At 42.8% G+C, this 13,644-nt stretch overlaps 1 protein-coding gene across 4 annotated transcripts in view; it reads left to right on the top strand.

The window, feature by feature from the left end:
• Positions 1-13,644, top strand: part of adgrd1 (adhesion G protein-coupled receptor D1) — a 103,215-nt gene that overhangs the window by 42,719 nt on the left and 46,852 nt on the right. For all 4 annotated transcript variants that reach the window (XM_061986066.1, XM_061986065.1, XM_061986064.1 and 1 more), the window contains one exon: positions 1,758-1,899. In XM_061986066.1, the coding sequence (XP_061842050.1) occupies positions 1,758-1,899 (142 nt within the window). The remainder of the gene's footprint in view (positions 1-1,757; positions 1,900-13,644) is intronic.

The raw sequence follows: 13,644 nt of genomic DNA, 5'->3' as shown, positions 1-13,644 counted from the left end.
AAATCAAGGGTGTCGAACGTACTGCCCGAGGGCCGGATCAGGCCAGTGAACAGGTTTTATCCGGCCTGCGGGATGACTTTGCTCAGTATAAAAATTAACCTGAAATTTTTAAATGAAAGAAACAGCTTGTGCAGGTCTTGCATCTCCGGGTTCTTCGGACCACCCAGAAGAGACATGACAGGCTCGACGGTTTTGTGATTTGGTTTATTTTTCAATAAACTTATCATTCTGCTTTTCAGTAATCGCCTCTCGTGACGGTCTCGTTCCTCGGGTTGCTTTTCAGCCATCCGCTCTCGTCTCCGTCTCCGTCTCCGTCTCATGCTCGTATTCTCTCTCGACCATCAACTCCAACTTCTCCCATCTCGACCATCAACTCCAACTTCTCCCACCTCTTCCTTCCCGGCTGCTGCCCTTTTATAGAGTGACAGGTGATCAGACAAACGCGCCCAGGTGGGCCATCTACGCACCTGTCGCCGATCTCGGAGCCGGCCCCGGCACACCCCACCTCGCTGCAGGTCCACTGGCCACGCCCCCTCACACATCTGTTCTAAATGTTTTCACTGGATGTCGCAATAGCAATTCTTTGTATCTTTGTAGATGATGCTGCATATGTGCAAAATAAACCACATGATGTTAGCACATCAGTCGAGGAAAATGATCAAACTACATAAATAACATCATGTAATTTGATTTTGATATACATTTTTATCTTGATAGAAAATGAACACCGATGAGTTGACTGATGAGTATTATCACATAATTTATTCAGAAAATATAAATAATGACAAATCAATTATTAATCACAAAATGTAAGTGTAAAAAAAACCCAACAACATTAGTGCCTCCATGGAAATGCCCCCCCTCTACCTCAAAGAACTACTCACCCCCAAATCCTCCACTCGACACCTCCGCTCCGGACAGGCTAAACTCCAACCTCCGAGGCCAAAGCTACGAACAATAGAAGACCGGGCTTTCTGCTCCGGCGCTCCCAGTCTGTGGAACGCTCTCCCTGACCACCTGAGGGCACCACAGACTGTGGATGCTTTTAAAAATAGGCTTAAAAACCCTTCTTTTTAAAAAAGCATTTTTTAGATGTATGCATATTAGTTCTAGCTATTTGGCTGTTCTAGTTTGTTTTTTTTAGTTTTTTTTAATTATCTTTTTATTTTTATTTTTTTAATACACTGTAGCTGCGTGGGTTCCCTCCGGGTACTCCGGCTTCCTCCCACCGCCAAAAACATGCACCTGGGGATAGGTTGATTGGCAACACTAAATTGGCCCTAGTGTGTGAATGTGAGTGTGAATGTCTGTCTATCTGTGTTGGCCCTGCGATGAGGTGGCGACTTGTCCAGGGCGTACCCCGCCTTCCGCCCGAATGCAGCTGAGATAGGCTCCAGCACCCCCCGCGACCCCAAAAGGGACAAGCGGTAGAAAAGGAATGGATGGAATACACTGTAGCACTTTGAGGTTGTTTACTCAATATAAAGTGCTTTTTACAAATAAAATCTATTATTATTATTATTATGATTTGTACATTTGTGATTGTTCTATTTTTAAACAAAAAAAACAATCTGAATTTGTCTTTATTTTTTAAGTCACCGTGCCGTGATTTTATCAGTTCGGCCCCCGATCTAAAATGAGTTTGACACCCCTGATTCAATTAAATTAAAAAGCAGAATTAATAGTTGAAACTATTCCCTATGACAGAAGTGTTGCTCTTGCTTTTATGTAAATAACTATAGTTTCTGTCTTTTTAGGATTGACGAAGCTGCGGACTTCAAGGATCATAAAATCCAGGTTGCAAGCTGCTTAATCTCTCTGAACGTGGAGCCGTCCCCGGCCTTGTCGGTCAACCTCTCAGGGGCGCCTCTCATCAAGATCGTTCTGACCCACGTTTTGGTGAGAAACCCACTTAACATGAAACACAAACTGTCCCAGTTTCCTCTTAGTTGACTCATGTGTTGATGTTCCATTAACTCTGGGTGAGCCAGCCCTGCTGGGAAAGTCGAGTGTTTAGGGTTTTCCAGTTGACAGACACAGTAAGAGGGTGTGGGACGTTCACCTTATCTAAGGGATATGATTTTTCTGTAGTTGCAGCCGATGAGTTTCTCTCTTTGAACTATAGCAGCTCTATGTTTGATATTCCCTTCGCTGACTAAGTAGATTGCAGCTGTAAAGGTTTCCATTAGCCTGCTTTCTCTTTTCCATCAGTAAGGATTGGCTTCCAGAAGACAAACTGGTTATGCAAATGTGACTTTCAGCTTTACTGAGGGGAACGATAACTTATTTGCTACTTTGTAGATTTAACGTTCACTGGGAGAAACATTTGAACAAGTGTTTTATAGCCTACAAGGCTGCTCCCTCAGTCGGAAATACAGCAGCTAGACTTCATTCATATAAAACATCAAAGGTTCATCCAGTAAATAAAGACCCCGCAATGTAATTCTGCATTAGACAGGGACTTATCCGGCCCAGGAATGACGCCATACTGGGCCCCGAGTTCAGTTCAAAACCTGTTAGACAAACATTTTTACAGCAGATTCTTAAAAGCACTTGAGTGCTCATGCTCTATAGAGGAACTTGGACGACATTGGCAGATCCTTGCATTGATATTTTAACTAGAGATGTCCGATAATGGCTTTTTTGCCGATATCCGGTATTCCGATATTGTCCAACTCTTAATTACCGATACCGATATCAACCAATACCGATATATACAGTCGTGGAATTAACACATTATTATGCCTAATTTTTTTGTGATGCCCCGCTGGATGCATTAAACAATGTAACAAGGTTTTCCAGAATAAGAGAACAACTTCAACTCAAGTTATGGAAAAAAGTGCCAACATGGCACTGCCATATTTATTATTTAAGTCACAAAGTGCATTTTTTTTTAATATGCCTCAAAACAGCCAGCTTGGAATTTGGGACATGCTCTCCCTGAGAGAGCATTAGGAGGTTGAGGTGGGCGGGGTCAGGGGGGGCGGGGTTGAGGTGGGGGGGTAAGGGGTAGCAGCAGGCCCGGCCCTAACCAATCTGGCGCCCTAGGCAAGATTTTAGGTGGCGCCCCCCCCCCCCCCCACATCGGCAGTGAAGTGTATACTCACAAGAAACCGAATAGCTTTGTCTTTGACCTTTTTTTTTTTTACTTACAATTATACCTAATATATAAAGGGGTGGAAAAGTGACTATTACCTGCAGGGCAAACATTAGCTAACCAGAAGGCAATAACAATGTAAACAAAAAACACCTGCTTAAAATATCTAATACAAATGTCCCAGAGGAATGTAGGGAGTACTGTAATTACCTAACGTTACATTATTATTTTCCATAACAATTTAGCCCCCTCCACAATATTAACCCGACGTTAAAACAGAACTAGCTATTTATTGATTAGCAATTGCCGACTCATGTAACATTAGCTTAATGCTAAAAAGCCAGGTTACTATATCACATTCTGTAACAGACAAATAATTTCATGTAGGCTAATGTTACCTACTTGCTACCTCTGTCTTTTCTCGTTTCTCCTCCTCTTCTTTTCTCTTTTTTCTTCCCTGGGCACCTGACAGTTTTGGCCGTTTTGACATCTTGTGTTGATTTTTTGATGTGGTGACGTCCAAAAAGAGTCATGATACGGGAAGGGATGGGGGCGCACCGTGCGGGGGGGGGGGGGGGGGATGTTGTAACAAATAATATTTCTATTAAATAGGCTTTACTTTGCATTTTAATTAACGTGGGATTATTTTTTTGTATTTAGAAATAATAGTACCACCTTTTTTTCTCTTTTTTTTTTTTTTTTCTCTCCAACATTTGTGGCACTTGCGTGGCGCCCCCTGATGGACGGCGCCCTTAGCATTTGCCTATACGGCCTATGCCACGGGCCGGCCCTGGGTAGCAGGGGGTGTATATTGTAGTGTCCCGGAAGAGTTAGTGCTGCAAGGGGTTCTGGGTATTTGTTCTGTTGTGTTTATGTTGTGTTACGGCGCGGATGTTCTCCCGAAATGTGTTTGTCATTCTTGTTTGGTGTGGGTTCACAGTGTGGCGAATATTTGCAACAGTGTTAAAGTTGTTTATACAGCCACCCTCAGTGTGACCTGTATGGCTGTTGACCAAGTATGCTTGCATTCACTTGTGTGTGTGAAAAGCCGTAGATATTATGTGACTGGGCCGGCACGCAAAGGAAGTGCCTTTAAGGTTTATTGGCGCTCTGTACTTCTTCCTAAGTCCGTGTACACAGCGGCGTTTTAAAAAGTCATAAATTTCACTATTTGAAACCGATACCGATAATTTCCGATATTACATTTTAAAGCATTTATCGGCCGATAATATCGGCAGTCAAGTTATGGAAAAAAGTGCCAACCTGGCACTGCCATATTTATTATTGAAGTCACAAAGTGCATTATTTTTTTTAACATGCCTCAAAACAGCCAGCTTTCTAGCAAACATAGAGGGCAGCACGGTGACAGAGGGGTTGGTGCATCTGCCTCACAATACGAAGGTCCTGAGTAGTCTTGGGTTCAATCCCGGGCTCGGGATCTTTCTGTGTGGAGTTTGCATGTTCTCCCCGTGACTGCGTGGGTTCCCTCTGGGTACTCCGGCTTCCTCCCACTTCCAAAGACATGCACCTGGGGATAAGTTGATTGGCAACACTAAATTGGCCCTAGTGTGTGGATGTGAGTGTGAATGTTGTCTGTCTATCTGTGTTGGCCCTGCGATGAGGTGGCGACTTGTCCAGGGTGTACGCCGCCTTCCGCCCGATTGTAGCTGAGATAGGCTCCAGCGCCCCCCGCGACCCCAAAGGGAATAAGCGGTAGAAAATGGATGGATGGATAGCAAACATAGAACACTTTGTGCCAAACTTGTGATTTATATAACTGAGGCGTTCTTCAAGGCGCCTGTTTAAGGCCCCTTTTACACTAAGGTTATCCAGGCTATATCCCACCTAACCTAGTCCTTGTCCACACACACACACAATGCCACCGTTTAAGACCCCCTACCCCATCCGTCCGCCGGCGTAATGCGACCTAGTACGCATGCGCAAAAAAAAAAATGCATAGTCACCTCTGACCTGGAAGTGCATCCTTACCTTGTGTTTTAATGTAGACTATTGCAACAGTAAACCTTGCTTGCCTCACCATCAGCAGCTGTTAGACTATTGTATTGAATCACACCTGAGCCATCATACATGGATCATATCTTTAATTGACGTGTGAAAGTAAACAACGTGATAAAGAACATTTTACAACAATCATAGATATCTGGTCAAGACAATGTGCTTGTAGGATGACGTACTTGACAGCCGCAACCACTTCATGGCTTCACAATAGTTACGGAGTACAAAACTAAACGTTGACACACATGGCGGACAATAGCTGATAGTCTGCTTTGCCAGTCCAAATGCATTCGCTGTTTTCCGTAGTCTTCCCTCGTCCACGGGAGCCCGCATTGTCCTTGTCTCTCCTTCGACAAATGGAAAAAGTTTTTCGCTAAGTAGAATCACAGCTGACCTAGGCATTCAAAAGTTCTCTTGCCGTTCCTCTGGCACAACACACTCGTTGACAAACATACCCCACCCGGCTGCCGTTCTTCCAGGCCTTATCCTAAACCGTCGCTGAACATTGCTATGTTGCCGTCTGAGATGTGTTGTATCCCAAATAGCTGCAATCACGCGTTTCCTTCTTTTAAGGTGGCGCGGTCTTTCTGGCGTCACTTCCTCTCCGAACTCAGTTTGTAAATGATCGATGAGTCCATACAAAGCTAAGAGCCGGAGATTCAAGAAATACACGGCGCACTAAATGGTAACACCCAAATAAGTTTTTCAACTTGTTTAAGTCGGGGTCCACGTTAATCAATTCATGGTAACGGAGACAGGGTCTAAATCGTCTCCTTTTGGACAGATACACATTTTTTTCCCGTACTGTGACTTATGTAACTAAGAGGTTGTTGTGGCCTGTTTACTTAAGATGCAGTCAGTAGTCATTTGTTCTACTACTTTAGTGACACTTGTGGTTCCTCAAAGTTCCATTTTCGGTCGTCCCTTTTTCATAATTTAGACTACTGCAAGTTTAGTTAAAAAAAACTTCACACTTTTGCAGAAAATTCTTAAAAACATTAGCGTGCTGTCATTATGATATTTAACTAGATTTTTTGCAAAAGGTCCTTAAGTGAAGTGTGTGAAGTGAATTATATTTATATAGCGCTTTTCTCTAGTGACTCAAAGCGCTTTTACATAGTGAAACCCAATATCTATGTTACCGTACATTTAAACCAGTGTGGGTGGCACTGGGAGCAGGTGGGTAAAGTGTCTTGCCCAAGGACACAACGGCAGTGTCTAGGATGGCGGAAGCGGGGATCAAACCTGGAACCCTCAAATTGCTGGCACGGCCACTCTACCAACCGAGCTTTACTGCCCCATTAAAAAAAGTGCTTCTGTCAATCTGGCAAAAAAAAAAAGTAGGCCAAAATCAAATGTCTACTGTAAAGGACGCTGGTTCTTAGGAATATACAACCTAAGGCTAATAGTGAAGGGAGCAGTGCGGCCACACCAGTCCTAAGTTTTCTGGAAATGTGGCCCTCAAAACAAATTAGTTGCATATCCCTGGCATGAATAGAAACCATTCAGCTTTGTTTAGCGTCATTTTTCTTGGAGAAATCAATGTTTATGCTGCAATTATTTAGCATTAATCCTGTGATGATGATTACTATATTTGGACATCTACTGTTATTTTAGGAGAGCTGGCCATGTTCTATTTCCGGTGTAACACTACAATACTAGGAACTTTTATTAACATGCTCGAATGGTTATTTATGTTTAGGATCTGATTTGCAATTTGGCGTTCATTTTTGGCTGTCAACTGGTCCAGAGGTTGTTGTTTTTTTCCTCTTACTGTTCTGCACTGCAGACCTGATTTGGTAAAACTATTTTCGGAGAACAAATGTATCTGGCAGCTGATGAATGTCCACCCTGCACACTCGCAGCTTGTGGCAGACCTTTCACGTCACTGTTTTCGTTGCTCTTTATTGTCTGCACAAGTCCCACCTAAAAGATGTCTTCTCATGGCTCCGGTACCGAAGCTTAGAATGTGTGATTTGCAGCTGACCTCTCTGTTTATCGCCAGGGAGTTGACACGCACCCGGCAACTTCATTAAAACCTTGCAGGGAGAATAAATGTGTCTAAGGCAGAGATGTATCAGGCCTTCCTCGTTGCTGTGGTTACAGTTCAGTTGTCACAGGGGCCGCCTTAACTTAAGGGGGGCCCACGGAGCTGAGGGGGTTTTGGAGGCCCCTGCCCCCACACTGCAAAAAGTCAATGTTAAAAATACAAAAATGAGGGGTATTTTATTTGAACTAAGCAAAATTATCTGCCAATAGAACAAGAAAATTCGGCTTGTCAAGACTTTCCAAAACAAGTAACATTAGCTTACCTCAATGAGCCCCAAAATACCTTAAAATAAGTATATCCTCACTAATAACAAGTGCACTTTTCTTGGTAGGAAAAAAAAGAGAAATTGTTGCTCAATATGTTGAAAAATATTCTTAAATTAAGTAAATGCAAGTGCCATTATCATGACATAATGATATGCGCTCGGCATTACATTTCTTGAAACCAGCAAATTTATACTAAAAACTAATTTATTGTTCTTAATGGAAAGGCAACAAGGCAACCGCTTGTTACTCTCGGGGTCTCCTAGCCGCTCAGGTAAATCATATTGTCTAAAAATTAATTTTTCCATCGATAACATGACATCATTGTGCCAAGTGCGTGCTCTTTCAGTCAATCAGTGTGCATATATACAACCCGACCCCCGGCCAAAAAATGTTTATGTGTAATTTTGAGGAATTTATCTGAATGTGCATGGACTATTTCTGTTCAAAATTGTTAGAAATGTCACATGTTAAATGTTTAAATAGTCAGTTTACTGTACTGTGCCAACTGTACTACTATATGAGTACGTATTTTCTATTGTTTCATTGAAAATAAAACAGCAAAGTCCATTTGGCTGTCATCCGTTTTAATTATGAGACACAATTGTGTCAAAGTCATGATTTTTTTTTTCCTGTTTGAAATATGAAATTATTACTTTAAAAAAGTAGTTTTATACTTGTGAGTGTTGATGACAGAGCTTTGCAACAGTTGACATTCTAGTTTCAAGCATTTTTTACTCAATATAGGTCATAAAATCTCAGCAACAAGCTGTAATATCTTACTGAGATCATTTAGGACCAAAACCCTTAAAAAAAGTAAAACACTCTAACATAAAATCTGCTTAGTGAGAAGAAGTATCTTATCAGACAGAAAATAAGCAAATATCACCCTTATTTGAGATATTTCATCTTACTTAGATTTCAGTTTTTGCAGTGCAAACCTCAAGAACCTCACAGTTTGAAAAACAATCATGATTTAACTCAGGGGTCGGCAACCCAAAACGTTGAAAGAGCCATATTGGACCAAAAATGCAAAAAACAAATCTGTCTGGAGCCGCAAAAAAATGAAAAGTCGTATATAAGTCTTATAATGAAAGCAACACATGACGTATGTGTCTTTATTAGCTATATTAGCCTACTATCAAAATGAATGTGTCACAGGCTGAAGCAAATCGTCGTTAACAGAAATGTTGAAATGTAATATTTATTCTAGACCTTTTTACAACATTAGAAACGATTAGTAAATCAGAGGTTACTCAGAAGGTAAGATAACTCCTGGATATTACAGGCTTTTTAATGGCCAAAGGTATAGATGAGTGTGTCCAAGTTAAAGGAAACGGCAGGCTGTCTTCTTCTAATAGATTTATTACAATCTTTGGCAAGCTCGGTAATGTTTGCTGTGGTCTGGAACAACATGGCACACAAACAACTATCAGAAATGCAGCCAATATTACATACAGATAATGTGTCATGGGACATGCAAAACTAAATTATATACAAAGAGGATATTAATAAAATATATTAAATGAGCTCAAATATACCTACAAATGAGGCATAATGATGCAATATGTACATACAGCTAGCCTAAATAGCATGTTAGCATTGATTAGCTTGCAGTAATGCACAGACCAAATATGCCTGATTAGCACGCCAACAAGTCAATAACATCAACAAAGCGCACTTTTGTGCATTCACGCACAGCATTAAACGTTTGGTGAACAAAATGAGACGAAGAAGGAGTGGAAGATTTTACATGTAAACAAACTGTTGCGTCACAGTCCACACTATGGTGAGTTCAAGAACCGCCAAAATTAGTAGGACAAAACGATGTTTACCAAATACTCTCATCAGTGAAGCATACACACAAACATATTAAACAGTGGGCTTTCTAACAATTGGGAAGGTTTGTCCTCAAACAATAAACATACTAAAACAAAACAAAAAAATTCCCCCCCATCTTTTTCTATTTTCAATCCTTTTTTAAAATTGCTCCAGGGAGCCACGAGGGCGTCACTGAAGAGCCGCATGCGGCTCAAGAGCCGCGGGTTGCTGACCCCCGATTTAACTCAACAGAACAGCAACAATGCAAAAATAGCTTCCATTTTAAACATCATTTTATTTACCAATAGAGCTTCTTCGCGACGGGCACATACACGTCTGTGCGAGTGTAACACAGGCCAGTCAACTTCAATCAATCAATCAATCAATCAATCAATCAATCAAAGTTTATTTATATAGCCCTTAATCACAAGTGTCACAAAGGGCTGCACAAGCCACAATGACATCCTCGGCTCAGATCCCACATCAGGGCAAAGAAAAAACTCAATCCAATGGGATACAATTAGAAACCTTGGAGGGGACCGCAGATGTGGGGGGCAGAGCAGAAGAGAGACGGCAGATCAACTGGTCTAAAAGGGGGGTCTATTTAAAGGCTAGAGCAGGCCTGGGCAATTATTTTGCCTCAGGGGGCCAAATTTATAGAGAAAAAAAATGTGTCTGGGGCCGGTATATCTAACACTAATACAAAACCTCACAATATTGTCTGATTGAATGCTAAAAACAGTACGACAGACCGCCTTAAAAAACGGAATAGAGTTTTAAATTTCTTTACTGAAAGGAGACTCGCAGAATGTACATCAAAATAAAGAATGTGGGATTTACAATATTAACCATGAACGATAAAACACTGAATATTGACAACATATGAACGTCACACCCCCTCTCGATCGACATATTTTACAATCAAGCAAAACGCAACAAACACAGCGAAATAAGAACGCGAAGGGTAAAAAAAAAAAAACACCTACAATCTGATACATCTGATATAACACTAAGCTTTAGCACTTTGTTGTAAAAATCTCCTTCCGTGTCTGTCCCTTACACCCGCATTTCAGGCTGGCCGCTGTGGAAACGCTCCCCACCCACACTGCTTGGTGCCTCGTCTGAGCTGCTGTGACTTAGATTACCATAGTAACTAATTAGATTACCATAGTAACTAATTAGATTACCATAGTAACTAGTATATCATGCAAAAGCACAGATTCCAACCATTGAAATACTTTGTATAGTTCAAGACTTACGGTCATTTGGGAATGTCCGGCGGGCCAGATTGAAAAGCTTAACGAGCCACATGCGGCCCCCGGGCCTTAATTTGCCCAGATCTGGGCTAGAGTATATAAATGAGTTTTAAGATGGGACTTAAATTCTTCTACTGAGGTAGCATCTCTAACTGTTACCGGGAGGACATTCCATAGTACTGGAGCCCCAATAGAATACGCTCTATAGCCCGCAGACTGTTTTTGGTCTCTGGGAATCACTAATTAGCCTGTCAGTAAGTGTTGGTGACGAACCCCAAGATGCAGAGATGGCAGGCTTGATGTAGGAAAACATTACTTTTAATGTCAAAAATAAAATGCAGGAAAACAGGAATCAGGAAGCAGGAACCAGGCAAACAGCTAACTGAAACCAGGAAACAGGATACCAGGAAACAAGGAGAACTAGAGACAGCAAACAGTCTACAGCAGGGGTCGGCAACCCGCGGCTCCGGAGCCGCATGCGGCTCTTTGATCACTCTGATGCGGCTCAGCAGCTTACTTGCTGAACCCCCCAATTTTCCCGTGAGACTTCCGGATTTCAATGCCTCTCGCAGAAAACTCCCGGGATTAATATTGACCGATTTAAACCCTTACAACTATAATAAGGGCGTGCCATGATGATACAACATTTGTCGCTCTCTACAATCTGTATTAACAGTGTGCCAGCCCAACACTTGTTATACAATATACATCTTCTGCTTGCACACGTACGTGACAGCAAGGCATACTTTGTCAACAGCCACACAGGTTACACTGACGGTGACCATATAAAACAACTTTAACACTCTTACTAATAATGCGCCACACTTTGAACCAAAACCAAACAAGAATGACAAACACATTTCGGGAGAACATCTGCACCTTAACACAACATAAACAAAACAGAACAAATACCCAGAATCCCATGCAGCCCTGACTCTTCCGGGCTACATTATACACCCCTGCTACCACCAAACCCCGCCCCCACCCCAACCCTGCTCCCTCACACATCAACACCCCCCCCCCAACCCCCCCTCTGTGCGTGGTTGAGGTGGGCGGGGTTTGGTAGCGGGGGTGTATAATGTATCCCGGAAGAGTTAGGGCTGCATGGGATTCTGGGTATTTGTCCTGTTGTGTTTATGTTGTGTTACTGTGCAGATGTTCTCCCGAAATGTGTTTGTCATTCTTGTTTGGTGTGGGTTCACAGTGTGGCGCATTATTAGTAAGAGTGTTATAGTTTTTGTTATACCGCCACCGTCAGTGTAACCTGTGTGGTTGTTGAGCAAGTATGCCTTGCTGTCACCTACGTGAGCAAGCAAAAACACCTTACAACGTGTGGCTAATCAGGCACGCTGGTTGTAGTGGGTGCTATATGCTGTACCATCACGGCACGCATGACGCTGACAAGCGCCATTCAGTTAAAACCCGCGTGCCGCACCAGCTTACAAATCCCATATAAAGGTGTGGGCAGCGTGTCTGAGACCCCTGGTTTATACATAGCACAAAGCAAAAAGAAAATTTTGTATGCAGTGTTATTTCATTTAAAATTTCAAAAAAATTTTGCGGCTCCCATTGTTTTCTATAATTTGCGAAACTGGTCAAAATGGCTCTTTGACTGGTAAAGGTTGCCGACCCCTGGTCTACAGCATACAGGAAACAGCAAACACCATACAATACTCCAGCACTGACTGGAGGGGGAAGCAGGTATAAATAGTAGCCTGATTGGCAATTGCCACCAGGTGTGCCAGGCTGCCAATCAGGTACAGGTGAGGGAAACGAAACGAGCGCTCAGCGCGACGTGCAGGAACTGGAACCAAAATAAAACACAAACAGAGGAAAACCCAAACATAACCAAACTGTCAGTGACAAGCCTGACAAAGCCGGAGTTCTTAGAACGCATATTTCTTGCCGGGACATATGGTACAATACAATCGGCAAGATAGGACGGAGCTAGACCGTGTAGTATTTTATACATAAGTAGTAAAACCTTAAAGTCGCATCTTAAGTGCACAGGAAGCCAGTGCAGGTGAGCCAGTATAGGTATGTTTGTAAGTATATCAAGGTATATACAGTATAGGCGTAATATGATCAAACTTTCTTGTTCTTGTCAATTTAAAGAATAGTGCTGGGGATATTGGGGATTTCCTCCGGCTCAGTAGTCAGAACGCTCGCCTCTCACACCGGTGACCTGGGTTAGCGCCATACTTGCCAACCTTGAGACCTCCGAATTCGGGAGATGGGGGAGAGGGGGGTTGAGGTGTGGGGGGGCGGGGTTTGGTGGTAGCAGGGGTGTATATTGTAGCCCGGAAGAGTTAGGGCTGCAAGGGGTCCTGGGTATTTGTTCTGTTGTGTTTATGTTGTGTTACGGTGCGGATGTTCTCCCGAAATGTGTTTTTCATTCTTGTTTGGTGTGGGTTGACAGTGTGGCGGATATTTGTAATAGTGTTAAAGTTGTTTGTATGGCCACCCTCAGTGTGACCTGTATGGCTGTTGATCAAGTATGTTTTGCAGTCACTTACGTGTGTCTGTAGAAGCCGCATACATGTGACTGGGCCGGCACGCTGTTTGTATGGAGAAAAAGCGGACGCGACGACAGGTTGTAGAGGACACTAAAGGCAGTGCCATCACGGCACGCCCCCAATACTGTTGTCGGGGTGAAAATCGGGAGAAATTTGGCACAATGGTTGCACCGGGAGATTATCGGGAGGGGCACTGAAATAGGGAGTCTCCCTGAAAAATCGGGGGGATTGGCAAGTATGGTTAGCGGGAAAAGGAGCGGGAAAAATACGCAGCTGAAAGAGACGATGCACAATGGTACGCCTTCAAAATCGTCAGGCCCTGATTGGGTGGGGGCCTCTGGGCTAAGACCTTGCATTAAGGCGGCCCTGGTTGTCACTGTGTGCAGGTTTTAGTCGCAAATATCATTTATTTTCCCTATCAGATTCATGTCAGGACTAAACAAGCTAAGTTGGGCTGATAGTGTCGTCGACCTTGTGTGATGGCATGCATCACCTGTAGAATCCAACAATAGTGGCCTCGCACCCTTGATTCATGTTACTGTAATGATGAGGTCATGCCATTCCCATAAAGGCTCCGTCATGCGTCCGCATGGCATTGGGCTAATCAAGCTTAGTTCCCAGAGAA

Source organism: Nerophis lumbriciformis, linkage group LG12 (genome assembly GCF_033978685.3).
Source record: "Nerophis lumbriciformis linkage group LG12, RoL_Nlum_v2.1, whole genome shotgun sequence".
NCBI lineage: Eukaryota > Metazoa > Chordata > Actinopteri > Syngnathiformes > Syngnathidae > Nerophis > Nerophis lumbriciformis.
This window is presented reverse-complemented; position numbering and strand designations above follow the sequence as displayed.